The 19708-nt window shown below is 43.7% G+C and overlaps 2 protein-coding genes across 2 annotated transcripts in view; both read left to right on the plus strand.

The window, feature by feature from the left end:
* LOC143510004 (DLA class I histocompatibility antigen, A9/A9 alpha chain-like) overlaps positions 1–19708 on the plus strand; it is a 78733-nt gene that overhangs the window by 9465 nt on the left and 49560 nt on the right. Inside the window, exon 2 of the mRNA XM_076998957.1 lies at positions 17461–17721. Within this exon, the coding sequence (XP_076855072.1) occupies positions 17461–17721 (261 nt within the window). The remainder of the gene's footprint in view (positions 1–17460; positions 17722–19708) is intronic.
* Positions 4987–8653, plus strand: LOC143509992 (uncharacterized). Its single transcript, XM_076998932.1, has 2 exons — positions 4987–5029; positions 5124–8653. Exon 2 carries the CDS (start codon positions 5270–5272, stop codon positions 7628–7630), a length of 2361 nt encoding a protein of 786 aa, XP_076855047.1. The 5' UTR covers positions 4987–5029; positions 5124–5269; the 3' UTR covers positions 7631–8653.

Raw genomic sequence — 19708 nt, forward strand, 5'->3', positions numbered from 1 at the left:
CAGGTCTTCCTTTTATCCAAGAGCCATTGGTGAAGTGAGGACTCAACCACAACACACTTCAGCTCGTAGTCTCCCCTCTGCTGTTCCTACCACCATTCCTTCTACCCATTCTTTCACTTCCCATCCAGCCACAGGCTCTGGTCAGCCTGCTGTGCCTCACCAGCAGACTCAATCCAGTTCTTCGCATGAAAGTTACGTGGATAAAATCTTGGAAAACCAGAGTGAGTTAACAAGGATGCTCATGAAACAACAACTTCTGTCTACATTGCCACAAGGTAACATTCCTATTTTTGAGGGCCATGTTCTTGAGTATCAGTCCTTTATTCATTCCATTGAGAATATGATTGAACGCAAAACTGATAACAGTAGAGACCGCTTGCAGTTTCTGATTCAGTATACTAATGGCGCATTTCCACTAGGGCCTGCTTGGCGCGGTACGGTTCGATTCGCGACGGTTTGTGAGTGTTTCCATTAGTACCAGGACCCTGTGAGCCGGCCTCTTTGGGTACTTTTTTCGTACCGACTCGCTCGAGGTTCTAACCGTTCCGAAGCGGTACAGATCTGTGACGTGGAGGAACAGCAGGACACTGATTGGCCAGGGAGTGTCGTCACTGGTTGCGTCAGGAGAGCGACTCCTCCGCTATGCTATGGACTCCTCAGCCATTTTTAAAACCCAAGGAGCGAAGTCTGTTCCCTGGTCAAACGCCGAGGTACAAACCTTTCTGTTAATAATCAGCGATCAAAAAATCCAGGGCGAACTGGACGGGGCCACTAGAAATGTAAAGGTTTTTAGCGAGGTTTCCGCGCTAATGGCCACTCATGGCTACCAGCGGTCCGTTCAGCAGTGCCGGTCGGTCCAAGCTAAAAAAGGTAAACGCGATTACCGGGCGGTGAAGGACCATAACGGACGCAGCGGAGCAAACCGCAAACACTGGAAATGGTTCCAGCAAATGGATGTCATATACGGTCACCGGCCAGCCAGTAACGGAAGAGAAAACGTGCTGGACATTGTCGGTGCTGGAGGCCACGGAGAATGGTGAGTGTATTGTGATTTCACAGTTTTACTACTAGGCTCGTAAAAGATGTAATATGAACGTAATATGAACGCATCTATTGTAAACGCAGGAATTTAGAGCTGTGTTTGTAGTTAATGTTACCACCACAGTCACTACTGTACAGGGGCGGACTGGGGAGAAAAAGTGGCCCGGGAGTTCCTGACAGACTGGCCCACTTTATATATATATATAAGTATATATGTGTGTGTGTGTGTGTGTGTATATATACTGTATATGAATCTAGTGTGTGTATATATACTCTATATGAATCTATACATGGCACGTAGTGTATATGATGGCGTTTATTGTCATATGGACAATATTAATTCCAGCAATATTATGATTACAAAGCCACATAGTGGCTTTTAAATAGTCCATCATAAGACCACCAAACAAGTTGTTTTACGCAAAGTGCATCCTAAAGAACAACCTATATTTCTTCCTCTTACCTATTTGTGGTGGTTAGTTTTAATTTAAGAATTTCAATAGCTTAAAAAAACAGTGCACAGTGCTCTGGAACCTTTAAGACCGCCACTTGCGTCCGTGTTAACTGTGTTAAGGAAATTTGCACATGGTGCCTTAGACGTTGCAGAGGCGACAGCAGTACATTTAAAATAACATGTTATCTACAATTTAAACTGCTGTATGTTTTCGTAGTCCGGCCCGGATTTTCTGGGACAAGTTGGATTTTTTTCTGATCTCCGCTGCATACCGTCAGCTCGCATCAGCTGGCCCAGTCCGCGTCCGCGGTCCAACTCGTTCATGTGTTTACAGGCTCAGTCCGCGGCCGCGCTGAGCAGGTTAGTCTGACTGGAGCGGGGGAGGTAATAGGCACCGTTAAACAGCAGCGTGACTACGGGCCGGGGCCGCAGTGCGCGGCAGTGGCTCCTCTACGGGCTGAGTTAAACTACCGGCGGCCCACCGGCCCACTAACCCATCGGCCCACCGGGGAAATCCCCGGTAGCAATGTATGCCAGTCCGCCCCTGCTACTGTACAATAGCTAGCTCTTAGCCTTGCTAGTTGCTAGTTAGCTGTAGCCATAAACAAAGCATCAGCAGCGATGACGTGCTACACATTTTGTGCAGTTACGCTATATTGTTGTTGCTTTCACGGGAATGCTTGTGTTTAATATTTGTTATTTTTTACGTTCAAGATTCCCCTTCCACTGACGAGGCGAGCGGAGTTGGCGGAAAATGTTTCCTTCAACCGGTCTTTCCTCGGGGTGCTTGGCGAACTTGTGAACACCATGCGAGACAGACGCCAGTAAAAGCACACAAAATGTTGCTTGTAGTACTATAAATATTTATTTCATATAAAGCTATACGTTATTTTTAGGTAATTTGCTTTTTGCACTTTTTTTTAACTATAACTATATTATTTACATATGTTGTACTTTAAATATCTATATTTCATAATAAAGTTTGATTTCATTTGATTGTATGACTGATGCTTTTTATGCAGGGTGTGTTCAGCCTGTTTGAGTAATACCAAATTATTATCAATAATTAGAGCAACCACATACAATAATGAAGATAAAGATAAATAAGATACAATAATGCTATGTGTTAAGGGGCGTCGACCGGTGTTGTGGTCGTATACAAATGATGTCACGACACTACAACCCGCGCGCCAACAGCGACTCCACCCACATTGGGGTGGTTCACCATTGTAATGGAAACACAACGCGACCGTACCGTTCCGTTGCGAATCGACCCGTACCGAACCGTACCGCGCCAAGCAGGCCCTAGTGGAAATGCGCCATAAGGGACAAGCACAACGGCTGGTCAAGAATTGTGAATATATGGCACCCGATAGAGGGTATGAGAGGGCAAAGGTATTACTGAAGGAACACTTTGGAAACGAATACAAGATTTCATGTGGCTATCTGGACAAGGCTCTTTCTTGGCCCCAGATAAAATCTGAGGATTCCAAAGGGTTGCAGGATTATGCCATGTTTCTCAGGAGCTGCTGCAATGCTATGGAGGATATGGAGTATATGGAGGAGCTGGATACAGTATCCAATATGAGAAGCATCACCCTCAAGTTGCCGTACAAGCTCAGAGAGAAATGGCGCAACAAGGCATATGAGCTACATGAGCATCGTAATCGGAGAGTACGAATCTTAGATCTTGTCTCTTTTATTGAAAAACAAGCTTTTATATCAGCTGATCCAGTCTTTGGTGATCTTCAAGATCAGACACCCAGTAGGGGAAAGCTTAAGCCTATCTTGAAGTCACCACCTTTAAAGTCATCTGGCACTAGCTATGTTACGAGTGTATCTCTCCCCCTAAAAGAGGCAAAGTTTCAACCTTCTTGCATCCTTTGTCACTCAAAGCACACTTTGGATAATTGTAAGGATTTTGCAAAGAAAGTTCATAAAGATAAGCTCAGCCTTTTAAAGGCCAACAGGATATGCTTTGGATGTCTTCAGGCCACAAACCATATCAGTAAGGATTGCAAACAACGTCTCACATGTAGCATTTGTAAAGGTGCACATCCAAGTGTCCTACATATTGGGAGAAACACAGTACAACAAGCGGACAAGATCTCTGGTGTTATAGGTAGCGCATTAGCAGAGTTATGTGGTCATATAGGGGCTGGAGATCAAGAGAGTGTTCTTCCTATTGTTCCCGTTAAGGTCAAGGCAGCAAAGGGCAGCCATGTCTTGCAGGTCTACGCTCTCTTGGATCCTGGATCGTCTGCCACCTTCTGCTCTGAGGAGCTGATGTCGCGCCTCCATATGAAAGGTAAAAGGACACACATTCTTCTTCGGACTATGAATCAGGAATTGTCTGTTCCCACTTATGTAGTTCCAGGATTGGAGGTTTCAGCATTGGATGGCGATAACTTCCTTTCTCTTCCAAGTACCTTTACACAAAAGGAAATGCCTGTCACCATAAACAGCATTCCCAAGCAAAGTGACTTGAAGCCTTGGGCATATTTAAGTAAGATAACTCTCCCCACCATCAGTTCCAAGGTAGAGCTTTTGATTGGTACGAATGCCCCTAACCTTTTAGAACCTTGGGAGGTTGTTAATAGCCAAAACGGGGGTCCCTATGCGGTCAGGACACGATTGGGGTGGGTTGTAAATGGGCCCTTAAGAAGTTCTGTTATTAGTGGTGACTGTGCAACTGTGAATAGGATCTCTGTGGTGGATCTGGAAAAGCTGTTGATTTCACAGTATAATCGGGATTTTAATGAGGTTGCGTCACAGGAAAAGACTGAAATGTCTATTGAGGACAAGCAGTTTTTAGGGATAGCCAACAGAGCTTTCTTGGACGATGGACATTATAGTCTGAATTTGCCCTTTAGGGAACCCGGTGCGTTTATGCCGAACAATCGGCAAGTTGCAGAACAGCGCTTGCAAAGCCTGAAAAGGAAAATGAAAAGGGATGAGCAATACCAATATGACTACATCACATTTCTCAATGACAGCCTGGAGAATGACTATGCTGAGGAAGTTCCAGAGGAGGAATTGGTAACATCACCAGGAAAAGTATGGTATTTACCACACCATGGTGTTTACCATCCTAAAAAGAAAAAGCTCAGAGTGGTGTTTGATTGCGCTTCTTCTTTTCACGGTGTTTCTCTTAATGCGGCACTACTCCAGGGTCCGGACTTGACCAACTCCCTCATCGGAGTCATCATGAGATTCCGCAAAGAGCCTATTGGAATCATGGCTGATGTCAAGTCAATGTTCCATCAGGTTAGGGTGGCAAAGTCTGATGTGAACTATTTGCGATTCCTCTGGTGGCCACAAGGTGACACCAGTCAGAACCCAAGGGAACACCGTATGCTTGTACACATATTTGGTGCTGTGTCTTCCCCAAGTATTGCAAGCTTTGCTCTGCAAAAAACCGCTGCTGACAATGAGAGTTGTTTTCTCCCTCAGGTGACAGAGACCCTTCGGAGTAACTTTTATGTGGACGATTGTGTCAAGTCTGTGGCCAAAGAATCGGAGGCCATTCAGCTGGTACAGGATCTTACTGCATTGTGCAGTAGAGGTGGGTTTCAGCTTACTCAGTGGGTCAGCAATAGCAGGGCTGTTCTTGCATCCATTCCCGTAGAACACCGAGCCAAGGGAACTAAGTCATTGGACCTGGACAAAGACCATTTGCCTGTGGAAAGAGCACTGGGGCTGCAGTGGTGTGTGGACTCTGACAGGTTCCGTTTCAACATCACCTTAGGCCAAAAGCCGCACACCCGCAGAGGTATGTTATCCGTTGTCAGCTCCATTTTTGATCCTCTTGGGTTTCTTGCCCCTCTAATTCTTCCAGCCAAGCAGTTGTTACAGGAGCTCTGCGGTAGAGGCATTGGATGGGATGAGCCATTACCGCAGCCTGTGCTTGACCGGTGGATGGCATGGACCGGTAGCCTGGAGAGGATCAAGAACTTCAGTGTGCCACGCTGTCTGAAACCCCAGGGCTATGGAGTGACGAGGTGTGTCGAACTGCACCACTTTGCTGACGCCAGTGAGAGTGGCTATGGCTCTGTCAGCTATTTAAGACAAGTGAATGAACAGGATGTGGTGCATGTCGCCTTTGTCCTTGGAAAGTCTAGAGTCCTTCCACTAAAGACCATTACTGTTCCTAGACTGGAGCTGGCCGCTGCAGCACTGCTGGTGAAGGTAGACAGGTTGCTTAGGAGAGAACTGCACCTCCACTTAAAGCCCTCGATTTTCTGGACTGACAGCCAAACAGTGTTGAAATACATTGCAAATGACTCAGCAAGGTTTAAGACTTATGTTGCAAATAGAGTCTCGCTGATCCGAGACAATACAAATCCGTCTCAATGGAGATACGTGAGCAGCAACGACAATCCTGCTGATGACTGTTCCAGAGGAATAAACGCAAGAAGGTTCTTTGAACAGAGGAGGTGGCTTTATGCCCCTGAATTCCTTTGGAAGTCTGAGGACAGTTGGCCAACAATTGGAGCCTTGGGCTCTGTGTCTCGAGAAGATCCAGAGACAAAGAAGAACGCCATCGCGTTTGCCGCTGTGGTGAAAGCTGAAACACCCACAGACCGGCTTATTCTGTACTTCTCCGATTGGATGAGACTACTAAAAGCAGTGGCATGGTATCTCAGACTAAAAAGAGTTTTGACCATGAGGTTGAAAGGAGGAAAAGGATTCACCTCACCGCATGGTGCTTGTTCTAAAAGGGGAAAGATGGGTATCAAGTCTAAGGACTTCAGGAGTTCTACTGGTGGTCAGCTCTTTACAGCGAATGACATTGTGGAAGCAGAACGGGCTGTCGTTGCCTACGTCCAACGACAGGCATTTCCCACAGAAGTTGCATCACTGGGTTCTAACCCATGTAGGCTGTATAGGAACAGCAATCTCTGCCGACTGGATCCCGTGCTGGACGACGGCATTTTGAGAGTAGGTGGCCGACTGCATAAATCTGCAATGCCTGTGGAAACCAAGCACCCTTGTATTCTGCCCAAAGAGTCCCACATTTCAATTCTCCTGTTAAAACACATTCATGAGCGCAGCGGTCATAGTGGGAGAAACCACATGCTCTCAAAGCTGCGGGAAAGATATTGGATTTTACAGGGCAACTCTGTTGCAAGAAAGGTACTTTCGAGATGCGTCACATGTCGAAGGCTGAAGGGCAGAGCTTGTGAACAAAAGATGGCGGACTTGCCTCTGGAGAGGATCCTGCCTGATCTCCCTCCCTTTACTAATGTGGGAATGGATTACTTTGGCCCTATTGAAGTAAGGCGGGGAAGAAGCACTGTAAAAAGGTATGGAGTTCTTTTTACCTGTATGTCTAGCAGAGCAATACATCTGGAAGTTGCTTACTCGTTGGATACTGACTCATGTATTCATGCGCTGAGGAGATTTGTGTGTAGGAGAGGCCAGGTGAAGCACATCAGGTCCGACAATGGGACGAACTTGGTGGCAGCTCATGCGGAGCTAAAACGGGCCCTGATGTCATTAAACGAGGAAAGGATCCGAGAGTCCCTACTTCCTGATGGGATCGAATGGAGCTTCAATCCACCAGCTGCATCCCATCACGGCGGCGTTTGGGAAAGGCTCATTCGCTCTGTTCGGCAAGTGCTGAACTCTACACTCCGTCAGCAATCTATTGATGATGAAGGTTTCCAGACCATGCTTTGCGAGGTAGAGGCAATCCTTAACAGCCGCCCCCTCTCTACGGTGTCCTCAGACCCACATGATCTGGAACCATTGACCCCTAATCATATTCTCCTACTTAAGTCTATGCCGATTCTACCTCCTGGGACTTTCTCGAAGTCCGATCTCTATGCCAGACGTCGCTGGAAACAGGTCCAGTATATGGCTGACCTGTTCTGGCACAGATGGACCAAAGAATATCTTGTCTTACTGCAAGAAAGGCAGAAATGGAGAACGGTTAAGAAGAACCTAAATGTTGGAGACGTTGTCCTAGTAGTGGACCCCACTGCTCCTCGGGGTTCCTGGCCATTAGGAAGAGTTTTGGAGACCAAGCCTGACGGCAAAGGGCTAATTCGGTCCGTTAAGCTAAAGACCAAAACATCATTCCTCGAAAGACCCGTTACCAAGTTGTGTCGACTTCTTGAGGCAGAAGAATGATCATTATCTCCTGGTTACACTAAAAGGGAAGTACCACTTGCACATCATGCAATTCATGTAGGAGTTTATACCGACTGCTTACTGACATAATTTTTGTGGCTCCTCTTGTCCATGTTAAAATAATTGATCTATGATCATTTAAGGGGCTGGTGTGTAGGAGCCGTGTCATATTTGCAGGTTTGTTCTGAGTGTGCGCCCTCTATAGGTGAGCCGTTCCTATAAATTGGCGACTGAGATGCAGAGCCGGAGAGGGGCAGACCAGCAATACCATTGTTGACCTCAGCTGGTTCAGTTGGCACTCCAGTTCGCTTGTTGTGAGGCCTGCAGCCATTGGGGCCTGCTAACCAGAGCAACTCCGCTTACTTGGGGATACGCAAAGACTTCATGCTACTATTGCTGTTTTCATTTGTTACTTTGGTTTTTTCCTTTTTTCTTTGTTTAAACATTTGCTTGCAATAAATATCAGCATCAATCAGAAGTCGATTCTCTTTGGATTTATTGGAGGCCAGCTGCGAGTCCGACAATAACACTGCCCTCTCCTGAGTGGTAAAGACAATCTATCTGGAGATTGGAGGCAAGGGGTTACAGGACAAACCCTAAACTGTTTTACCATTACATACACCGTCAAGAGTCAATAAAAAGCCAGAACTGGTAGAAAACACCTACTGAGTCACCTACTGTGGCTACTTTGAAGAACCTAGAGTATAAGACATATTTTCAATTGTTTCACACTTTTTTGTTAAGTATATAATTAATTCATAGTTAATTCATAGTTTTGATGCCTTCAGTGTGAATCTACAGTTTTCATAGTCATGAAAATAAAGAAAACTCTTTGAATGAGAAAATGTGTCCAAACTTTTGGTCTGTACTGTACATCAATGGACTGAAAGCTAACATACATACTTACAAGATTGTTTTTTCTTTCTACATTTTCTGGACACTGTATCCACGCTTCAAACTGATCAACCTCATCTATGCTGTCCAACGGAAACTGGAATTCTTCAGGCATTTCACACTGGAGTTGTGGAGTGGACCCTACTCTAGTCATCAGAAATCCAACAGTCGCTCACAGCTGTGACACTTGCTGCTTTATGTTTTCAAGCAGAAGCAGGATGTGTAATTCTGCAGCTGAAAGACAATACAAATCCAGTAAAAAGTCTTCACACTAATTTCCACAATGTTTAAATAAAGTTCATGCCTTTCAGCTTTAGGGCCCAAAACAAGCTTAAAGTTGAATATGGCTGCATTTTAGGCTTGGTGAAGCATGACCAGAGAACACGAATAGTTCACCTGAGCAAGAGATTGGGCCACTATGCTGTCCAACTCTGAATTGTGGCCTGAAAACACATTTCTCTTCTGTTCCCATCCCTCTGGGACAAGTAAGCAAGGAGGATGCAGCCGCATTTCTGCCATCAAAAAGGTCCTGAGAATTGGCACCTAAACAAAAAATGCATACAGGAAAAATAACACACAGAATCATCTAGAATCATCTAGAATCACTGTCTGATACCAATCTATACATGTGAAATCTTTATATGTATACTGTGTTTGTGAAAATCAATATAGTAGTAGGTTTCAGAAGTATAATATTCCTGCCACATAAAGTTGTCCTTTGTTATAAGAATTTTGACCAGTGACTATGTAGCAAGCTGAAGAGGGGTTTACTTAAGGTAGTTCATAGGATTTTAGCAAGTAGTTGCTATGGTGCCCAATGTGAAAATTATTAGTTGATTGCTATAATGGTTCAGGTATCTGGTGGGACGTTACAAAGTTGTTGCTATGTGTTTGGTGATTCCTATGCCGAACAGAAAGATCCCAAGAACATTTAGCTGTATACTAGCTGTATACCAGCTCTTACCTGGAATAACTTGTGTTCCTTCATGTTCATTGTTGCAGATCTGTGAATTGTTCCCATCATATGGAGAATGAGGAAAAGAAGTAATGCCTAATATTAGAAAAGAGAGAAGCCCGAGATGAAATACAAAAGAGACAAGTCTCTGAATACAGGTTGCCAAGTTGACATTTTTAGTTGTTAGAAATGCTCTCCCTGGACAGCACATCATCATCATGTGAGTGATTTTTTACCATGTGCTTATGATTGAGGACAAAAGGATCAAAGGGCCTGGAAGGAACAGACCAGCTAAGATCAGCAAATCTTTTGTCTTGGTTTTGTACCTGGGGGTTGGCAGCTAAAAGTGGAGACATACATTTAGAGACACTAATATGCACAGATTTGCACCTAAAATTACCATAGAAAACTCATCATGCTTAACTGCCTCAAACAGAAAAGAGGAAAGCTAAAGTGTTTGGGGTATGACCATTAGTACCAGTGTCAGTACAGTCCATATTTTATAAAACACAATTTTAAATGAGTGTGCATTGCTCATAACCTGGAATACTACAACGTCTACTAAATGAGGCCCCAACCCTTTTGAGTGACACAACACTTACCAGAAAACATTTCTGGGTTTGAGTATTCAGTATTATAGCCTTGGCTGCAGATCTGTGAACTATTTCTTGAAAACAGAAATAAGAAGGGAAAATGTAGTAAATAAATAATGCCTGACATTAACCAGAAAGACAGAAATCAGAGGAAATACAGTGTGAATCTGTATGATAATAATCCAGATACTCTCCATTCCCCCTTTTGTAAAACTAACAATAAGCGTTGGCCCTCGCATAACAAACTATGTGCAATTTTACCTGGATCCTGATTCGGGATGTGAGATAGAAAGGGCTTGGAAGCAACAAACCTGCTTACTTCATTGATCGGTCCCTGGGGTTTAGCAGCTAAAACCAAACAGATACAAATGCATGCAATTACACAGCAGTAAACATTTTATATAGGGATGCATTATAAAAAGAATAAAAACAAGTCTTACAAATATCTGTAATAGTTGGTGGGAAAGGTTGAGGTATATGCGGTAGCCTGAAATTAACCTTTCGGACAGATGTCATTCCTTCATTACCAGACATATCACTGTCACTGTCACTTTCATTTAAGTATCTAAACCAGAAAAAGACAATCAATAAACAGGAAAAAAACAAAGACCTCTGTTAAACTTGCAGTAAGTTACAGTACATACTTTTTTTTTTCCTCCTTTTCTGTGAGCCCTCATCCTCTGATTGTAAACCAGCAGTGTCAGTGTCAAGATACTGCTTGCTTTTTCTTTTTGCATCAGTTAAATCATCTGCTTTAATTAAATAAATGCACAAACACACACGAACAAACAAACACACAAAAACACTTCAATGACATTACAGTGGAATAAAAAAATATTATGAATTTGATCAGTTGATCAGTGATCCACAAAGTCTGTCCTAAAAGGTGCACATGGACCACAAAGAGAGAACTAACTTGCCTTTCTCACATATGATGCGGGCAGTGAACTTTTTCCATCCAGGACCAGGCTCTTCACAGTTTTTGATGGCCTTGTTAATTCTCTGGTCTGTTGGATAATTTGGCCACCAGGACTCTCCATCTTGAAACCATTTGCTTGGAATCACATTTACAGTATTCTCCTCGATGAACAACACACCAAAGTACTTCTAAAATAAATAAATTTAAATTAAAAATAGAAAAAGACAAAAAAAAAAAAAAAAGATGATTAAAGTGGCCTGCCCCTAATCCTTTGTGTGAAACAGTGGGATGATGACAAATCTGTCCTTGTGGGGTACAGCTACACACTTCTGAGAGATCTCTGACACTTGAGAAAATTCGACATCAGGCTGTAACTGAGATACACAGACAACATTTAAAAAGCCTGAATCAAAAGGGTAACTGAAAAATGAAGACGAGTCAGTATATTTTCTGTAGGCCACATAAATATCATCTCTACACTCAATGATGTTGGAAATGCTGCACACATTACCCGCTACCACAAACGTATTGTTGTTTGCCTTTGTCTTAATTGTGAATTTTTCTGATTTAAATTCATCATACTGTGCAACGACGATAGGGCCGACGGGTACGGGTCCGCGAGAATGTTCCTTTCGAAACTGTGGCACATTCACGACTCTGTCATCACACTGGTCTTCTTCAGAAAGTCTTCGAATAATTTGAGCAAGGGGACATGAGGGTTTACGGACAAAGCTTTTGATCTTGCGCAAATGATTCTCAAATGGAAAGGAGGAGATTGAGTTAAGATTACCAAACTTTTTGGCATCCTGTGCTAGATTAACTAAACCGTGTACATTGTAAACAATTTGATCCTTCCCATACAGAGCACCAAAATGAGTAACGAATGCATTTAGAAGGCTGCTTGCATAATTGTTGTGACTCTCCGACAGTTTAGGACTGACTAGTATGGCAATGGCAGTGGATAACAACAAAAAATTGGAATAAACTTCCGGGTCCAAAGTATCCCTTAATACTACAGGTCCAGTATAGAGCAAAAACTGCCTAAATTCTGTAGCTTTCCACCTATCAACCTCCTTCAGTGACCGTGGTTTGTGAGCAAATTCATCAGGAATGTGTGCACGAAAGCTTAGAAGACTGTCAGAGATCCTGTCCACAAGTCTGAATGGTAGACGCACACAAAGTGGTCCCTTGAGCCAGAGATTTATCAATCGTCTCACCACACCCAAGCACACAAGGTGCATATAATCTAGTGGGAACTGAGATACCATGCCAATATTTACACCAGTAAAGGGATGTGGACCCTGATGGTGCTCTTCATCAGCTCTGATTGAAAATGACTCGTCTGTTCTGTTTACACAATTCACAAGTGGGTACATCATGCGATTATTTATGTACACACCATTCTGTGTTCACTTGTCACAGCCGTGATATCCATTAAAGGACTTTGTGCTTTTTACGAATGAACGTGCAGGTGTATCACATATGACTGAATCAAGAGTTAGTGTGAACCTTTTTTCCTCAAAGTCAAATCCTTTCTCTAGGTCAGCAAGTTCAGTGACAAAATCCTCCAAAAATGTAACGCTATTGGGTTTCTTATTGCCCGAAAAAAGCCCAATCACAACTGGCTCTTTCATAGGTACAGTGACCAACAGACCCAAAATTGGCCATAGTTGCATTTTTGAGCTCTTAAACAGGGGTAACCCATCAATGTTCACCTGAAGTCTCAAGCAAGTACCATTGGCCAATGTGCTCTTCCACTTAGACAATGTCTTTTGTAAAGCTGCCACAATGCCAAAGTAATGATAAAGACCACTACACATCTCCTTTACAGAGTAATTTGTCTTGGTGCGTAGAATGGTTCTAGCATCTTTAGGCAGCTCAGGATGGTAGAAACACAATATGGCCAGAATGGCAGTAAGCGCAATATGAGACACACCATAGGTTAAGGCCCAATTTGATAGGCGATGTCTTAGACTTTCAGTCTCCTCAGTCTCTGACATTTCTTTCTGGCTGTCATCAGACTCAGTCATATCATAGTAATTACAACACGTACTACCTACTGAGACGCTGTGTACATCACCTTTGACTGCAGAATCTCTAATGCTGTCAGATGAATATTCACCTGTGCTGTGTGAACATGCATGCACATGGATTTCCTCAGCCATACCCTGAAGTCTGAACTCTTCCCTACTGGTCCTATCCCTTTCACCAGTGGCTTCAGGTGTCTGTCTATTTACACACATCCCTTCTTCAAGATTTTGAACTGTCATTTGGTAATCTACTCTAGCTCTCCTCCTTAGAGCAGAATCCGACACGGGTAATTTGGATCTCTTCATTTAAAATGTTCTTAACCAAATTTAGGAAAAAGTTTTATTACCTTAACCGGAAAATACGTCATCATATGTACAGCACCTGAAAAACAAATGAAGCAATGTTTAACCTGTTGGCTTGATAAAATGGAGTTACAAACTAAGAAAAACAAAAAACATAACTACCACAATTTGAAGGGCCCTTCTTTTGACATAATACTTAAGCAGTGATGCTACCTCATAATATTTAAGCAGTGGTGCTACCTCACGGCAAACAACATTCCATACGAAAAAAGTATATAGGAGACATAAATATAAGGGTATTGCAGATTACACATTAATTAGTGAAAAGCAGCACAGATAACAGTAATATTAGCCACGTTAGCTAGCTAGCTAGCTAGGTTAGTTAGCTACGTTAGCTATAGCTACATAGTCTAGATACTTACTTCTCAACACCAAGATTCAGAGAGATAGTCTGAAAAGAATGAGCGGGAAAAGAGTAATAAGTTATGCAGAACCAACGAAAACGTCCTGTACTGTGAAAGAAACTAATACAAAGTCAACGAAGTCAATAAACATCTGTGTACTAATATTTATTTATGTATATTGTAATGATCCTTAAGGGATTATTGGGTTACTGATTCTTTAAGTTAAGTTGTGTGAGTGGAGAGCGGGAGAGAGAGAGAGAGAGAGAGAGAGAGGATTCAGCTATTCTTTGAGTGAGTTCACTTGTATTAACGTTAAAATAAAAGAGAAGAGTTGTCAACAGCAAACTGTCCTGAAGTAGTATTTAACAAACGTTATAATATTATACATTTGTACACGAAGTCCCACCACCTTTTCTGTCCGATATAAGCTAGCTTACGCTAGCTAGCGGGATAAGCTAGCCTAGGTCTAGCTAGCTTATAGGTTATTTTAACCTGTGCTAGCTAAGGCTAGCTAGCGGGATAAGCTAGCCTAGGTCTAGCTAGCTTATAGGTTATTTTAACCTGTGCTAGCTAAGGCTAGCTAGTGGCTAGTTAGCTTAGCGTTACATTTCTCCAAGAGTTATCTTTATCACAGAACAGCTACCAAACTAGTACATATCTATTTAGTTATTATGTTTGGTTCTGTTTTGGTCCATCTATTGAAACAGAGTGTGTGCTACAACCTGAGTAAAATGCTTTTCATACGGAAAGTCCATAAATCTAGCAGTGTACTCACCAGGCTAATGTCGGTTGGTGAATGCCGGTTGGTCAGTCCTCAGTTTGAATTTGAACTCCTGCTGGTCCTGTGCTGCTCTGCGGCTCCGGGCCAGACCCGTCTAACAGCACTAACCCACATGCGGTATCTGACTCTGTCCCGGAGCCGTATAGAGGATCAGCAGCAGAAATGTTAGTCAGAACCATAACCAAAATCCGGTGTGGAGCTGGGCCAAATCCGCTAAACAGATGTGACTTTTGCCCGGATTTGGCAGCGAAAACCCGGATCCGGCCCAGACTATTCTGCTATCTGGGCTAATACCTTAATGTTGCTGGAAAGATGAAGAAATTAATCGGAGATTAATCTAAATCTGTCCTGTTCAAACATCGAGCTACTAGCAGCAAGATCCGAAACATGGTTTGAGGCTTTCATTGCATTATTTGTATTGACGTAATTATAGTTTATAAAGAGAAACAATCTACACAGATAGACCCAGATCATTCCAAAGTGTAAATCAAAAACAATTACTTGACCATGCAATTTAGTGAAAACTTAACCATTGGCTCGAATCATATCCCATTGCATCTTGGCTATGAAAATAATACAGCTGAGGTTGAAGAGATTATTTCCAGATCAGTCTAATAAGATAATTCAATAATGAGGCATTTTCATATTTCTAAGCTAACCTAACCCTAGCATACTAAAACATAATATTAGTTTCATTCTCACCAGTGATATGCTGTCTCTACATGGTGATTGATGACGTTCTTAGGAGGCTAATGATCTCCTTTAGACAGAAGACAACATTTGAACTCTAGGCTACCTGTGACGTTCGGGCGCAGCCAAGGAGGGTTGAGGGTGGAGGCTGCCACCCCAGGAGTAGTCCATCTCCTCTCCTCTGGAGCGCTCGGAGGAGGTGCCCACCTCGGGAGTCCACTTCCCCTTCACAGTCCCGGCCGATAGCTCCGAGGTGGGAGGACTCTTCTCTTCCTCCTCGGTGTAGGATCCTCCTTCCTCTTCCTCGCCGCCTTCCTCTACGGTAGGAGAGGGACCTACGGGCGGAGGGAAGTAGTCTTCTCCAACTCCTCCTCCTTCTCTTCACCGTAGTCGACGGTGGACGCTTCGCTCATCGACGGGGGTGTAGGCCTCCTCCCCTTCCCCATCGTAGTCGACGGTGGAGGCGTCGCAGATCGACGGGGGGGTAGCCCTCCTCATTGTCTTCCTGCTCCTCCTCCTCCAAGTCCTCCACCCCAAACTCGCTCTCTGGGGTGGACTTGGTGGCACCGATGACGCAGGAGCCCACCCTCAGAGGCGAGAGGGCGCGGGAAGGAGACGGGTGTCTGGCTAGCCAGCTCTTCACTGCCTCCTGGCAGAACACCACCGCCCACTCGGGTCTGGAGGTTTCCCGAGCCATCCTCAGCAGGTCGGCACACTGCGGGTCCCGTTCCAGCTGCTCCGACGCCGGCGTGGCGTCGCAGTGTGGGGGTGAGTCCTCCTCCTCCCCAAGCCTGCCCTCTGGTGGCGTCCCTGACTCGTAGAACTCTGGGACGCTTACCCGTATGGGCGAGAGTCCCCGGGAAGGCGAGGGGTGCCTTTCTCGCCACACTCGGACCGATGTCTGGTGGTATTCCCGTGCCAATTTGGGAATAGCGGTCTCCCGAGCCGCACACAGCAGGTAGGAGCATTCTGGATCCTGCTTCAGCTGCACCAGAGTCGGCGTGGAATCGCGGCGCGGGGGGGGAGGAAGAAGCATGGTGGTGCCTCTTGCTGGGCTTCTTGCCTTTCTTTGGCCGGGTCTTGTAGCCTGGCATGTCTTAGTGTCTCTTGTCGGCTCGTCGTTCTGTGACGTTCGGGCGCAGCCAAGGACGAGACACAGAATCCTCGGGTTGTGGAGAAAACGTCACTTTAATTTGAACAGATATTGCGCAGTAGCGCACGAGAAACATCAAACGCACACAGATACGTGTAACTCTAGACAACGACAAGCACAGGACACTGCACGAGCGCACATTAAATAGACAAACCACATTAGCACCACGTGATTCATGAGACGAGCCACAGGTGAGACATATCACAGGACACAACCACAACCACGAGGATCCACAGACGCAGACGATGCACGTGGACAACGTAAACACATGCCTAAAAGGGAGGGGCCGGGGTCCTCAACGTGACACTACCCACGATTTTTACGAATTAAGTACTAATACGAATTAAGCACTACGTATTATTCTTTCTTGCGACCGCCAAGAATAATTTTTTTTAAATGTTTACTTAAACATTCAAATTAAGCTGTCAAGAACACAGTAAAATATAAAATAATAATAATTTCCAACAACAAAAAAATCACTGTAAACAAGACCAGTTTCATCCAGTCTGAATTACTATCAAGCAGTGACATCATATTTGACAGTTAAGACTTAACAGAAAGCGCATAACAGAATTTTCAGAAATGTTTTCACACAGTGCAGTCAAATTAAAATATGGCACTTATACCCTTATTAGTGGTGAATTATTCATGGAATACAAGATCTGAGGGATCTCTCTCCATCCCTAAGGTAGCAGACCTTTTGCTTTTGGAGCTAATATTATGTAGCTGATGTAGCTATAGTGTCACACTTGTACATTTTTAAATGCATTGGCTGCGTAGCGCAGGCATTTGGAGCAGACCTCACAGTCTCATGCCCAACCAATATGCATCACTGAAAGTTATACTGCAATAACTAATGTAATTTATTACATATAGCTTTATCAAACTTAATCTATTATCTAAACTCAAAATTAAATTATTAATTACAATTGTTATGAAGGGAAAATTAGTTATTAGTAATAAATATTTCTGTGTTTTGTGTGTTTAGCTTCCAGCAACATCTCTTTTGTACATGTTGCAGCTGCGTTATTTGAGTCTTTAATAAATTAATTTGAATTTATGATTTACAACATTATTTAAATAATAGTGAATAACTGATGTCTTTCAGGTTCCCACTCTCTGCAGTATTTCTACACTGCAGTCACTCCAGGAATCAATTTCCCAGAGTACACTTCTGTTGGTCTGGTGGATGGAGAACAGATTGTGTACTGTGACAGTAACATCAGGAAGAATATTCCAAAGACAGAGTGGATGGAGAAGAATGAGGGTGCAGAATACTGGGACAGGCAGACACAGATATGTCTGCGTCAACAGAAGAACTTCAAAGTCAATCTGGGTACTGCAATGGGACGCTTCAATCAGACCAAAGGTGAGGAGGAACACACTCAGAATGTTTGTAGTGCTCTGACACCTAACAACATCACTTATTAGAAAGCTTTTATTGTTCATTGCAAAGCAGAAAAACACCAGTAACAACTGAAGTCAAAGATTAAACTAAGAGCCAAAAGAGCAGAGGGACACAGGTGAAGGATGCAGGCTCATGGCAGACAGGTGCTCAGCTCGTGCTCAGGCAATATGCAGTACTGGATGATGGGACCTGCAACTTTAAATAGGTGTTGGTATGGAATGTGTGGAATGTGCGCAGGCAGGTGTGGTGTGTTAATATTCGGGAGACTGGGATTGATGGAGTGGTGTGGCGGGGGTGTGGCTAAGAGTGGTGCATCTCCCCTGAGCCCAGGTCCTGGCCTACCTTGAAAAATACCTATACTTATTTACAGTATTCATTTTAAGACATTCCCATGGCAATCTAAATGAAAAACTTCTAGGTGAATTTGCAAACATGAATTTTGTTTCATTAGTGTGACACGGGAACAGAAGCAGCCGAAGGCGAGGGTTACATTGGACAGTCTTTATTCTCCATGATAATTAACCAAGATAGAAAACAAAAACTAAAAGAACTGCAAAGCAGCAATACAGCTAAGCGTCTTGGGTCCCAATAGTACGTGCAGTGCTGAGCAGCCAATCGGGGTAATGTGGGCAGTCATGGCTTGGTGGTAGGGAACTGGTCTTGTGACCGGAGGGTTGTGGGTTCAATTCCCAGGACTGAGGCCATGACTGAGGTGCCCTTGAGCAAGGCACCTAACCCCATCTGCTCCCCGGGCTAGGGCTGCCCACCGCTTTGGGCATGTGTGCACCACCGCCCCCTAGTAATCACTAGTGTGTGTGTTGTAACTGCACAGATGGTTAAAAAGCGAAGGACAAATTTAGATTGTGGTGAAAAAATCACAATTGACAAATACGGCATATATATTTATGTGCAGCACTGGACAGAGCGACCTGCAAGTTTAAAAAGGTACACAACATAACAAGAAACAGGTGCTAATACTGTGGTGATTGGGACTGAGGGCGTGGTTTGGTGCTCGGGGGTGTGTGCTGTGAGGGAGTGTGAGCTGAGGCACGCGCCTTCTGGTGGTGACCCGGCCTCCCCACCGTGACAATTAGTATTTGTGGCTGTTGAGTATTTACAATAAATTTGCTTCCTGATAAATAATCCCATTGTATGCAATAGCAGCAAACAGACCCAGAATCTGCCTGAACTTAATTAATTTAGTAGTTAATGAATGAATAAATGAATGGAGTTACATTAATATAGCATACATTAATATAGCATATTTCAATATATCCAAAAAGACTTTAATCAAATCAAATCAAATCAAGTTTATTTGTATAGCGCTTTTCACAACACATGTTGTCACAAAGCAACTTTACAGGATTGACAAGGTTAACAATACTATGGGTCCAGAACCCTAGTGAGCAAGCCAAAGGCGACAGTGGCGAGGAAAAGCTCCCTATGATGGAGGGGAAAAGGAAGAAACCTTTGGAGAACCTAGACTCAAAAGGGAACCCATCCTCCATTGGGCGGCCCGTTAACACACAAATTACACAAAATATAGACAAATATGCAAGTCACACACAAATCACACAATCACACATACACAAGTCAAACACAAATCACACAATCAGACTAAGTAAAAGGTAAAAATGAAAGTTCTGGGTTTTGATAGTGTCACTGTAAATGTCTGTTGATGAACGCCAGGCTTTCATTCCGTGTCGGAGCAGTGATGCTGGTATTGTAGGCTCCGACTGCGGTGTTACTCCCCAGGTGAACCTCAGAGAAAAAAGATACGTGATGTGGTAAATATGTAACAGATTAATCAAAGGCCAAAGTAAACAGATAAGTTTTTAGTCGAGATTTAAACATTGAGACTGTGTCTGAGTCCCGAATAGAGGCAGGAAGATTATTCCACAACTGTGGAGCTTTAAAAGAAAAGGCTCTTCCACCTGCTGTGATCTTT

The sequence above is a fragment of the Brachyhypopomus gauderio genome, chromosome 3 (genome assembly GCF_052324685.1).
Source record: "Brachyhypopomus gauderio isolate BG-103 chromosome 3, BGAUD_0.2, whole genome shotgun sequence".
Lineage (NCBI taxonomy): Eukaryota > Metazoa > Chordata > Actinopteri > Gymnotiformes > Hypopomidae > Brachyhypopomus > Brachyhypopomus gauderio.

Coding starts and splice junctions, on each gene's coding strand:
- LOC143509992 (XM_076998932.1), top strand. CDS start 5,270: ATGTTATCCGTTGTCAGCTCCATTTTTGATCCTCTTGGGTTTCTTGCC.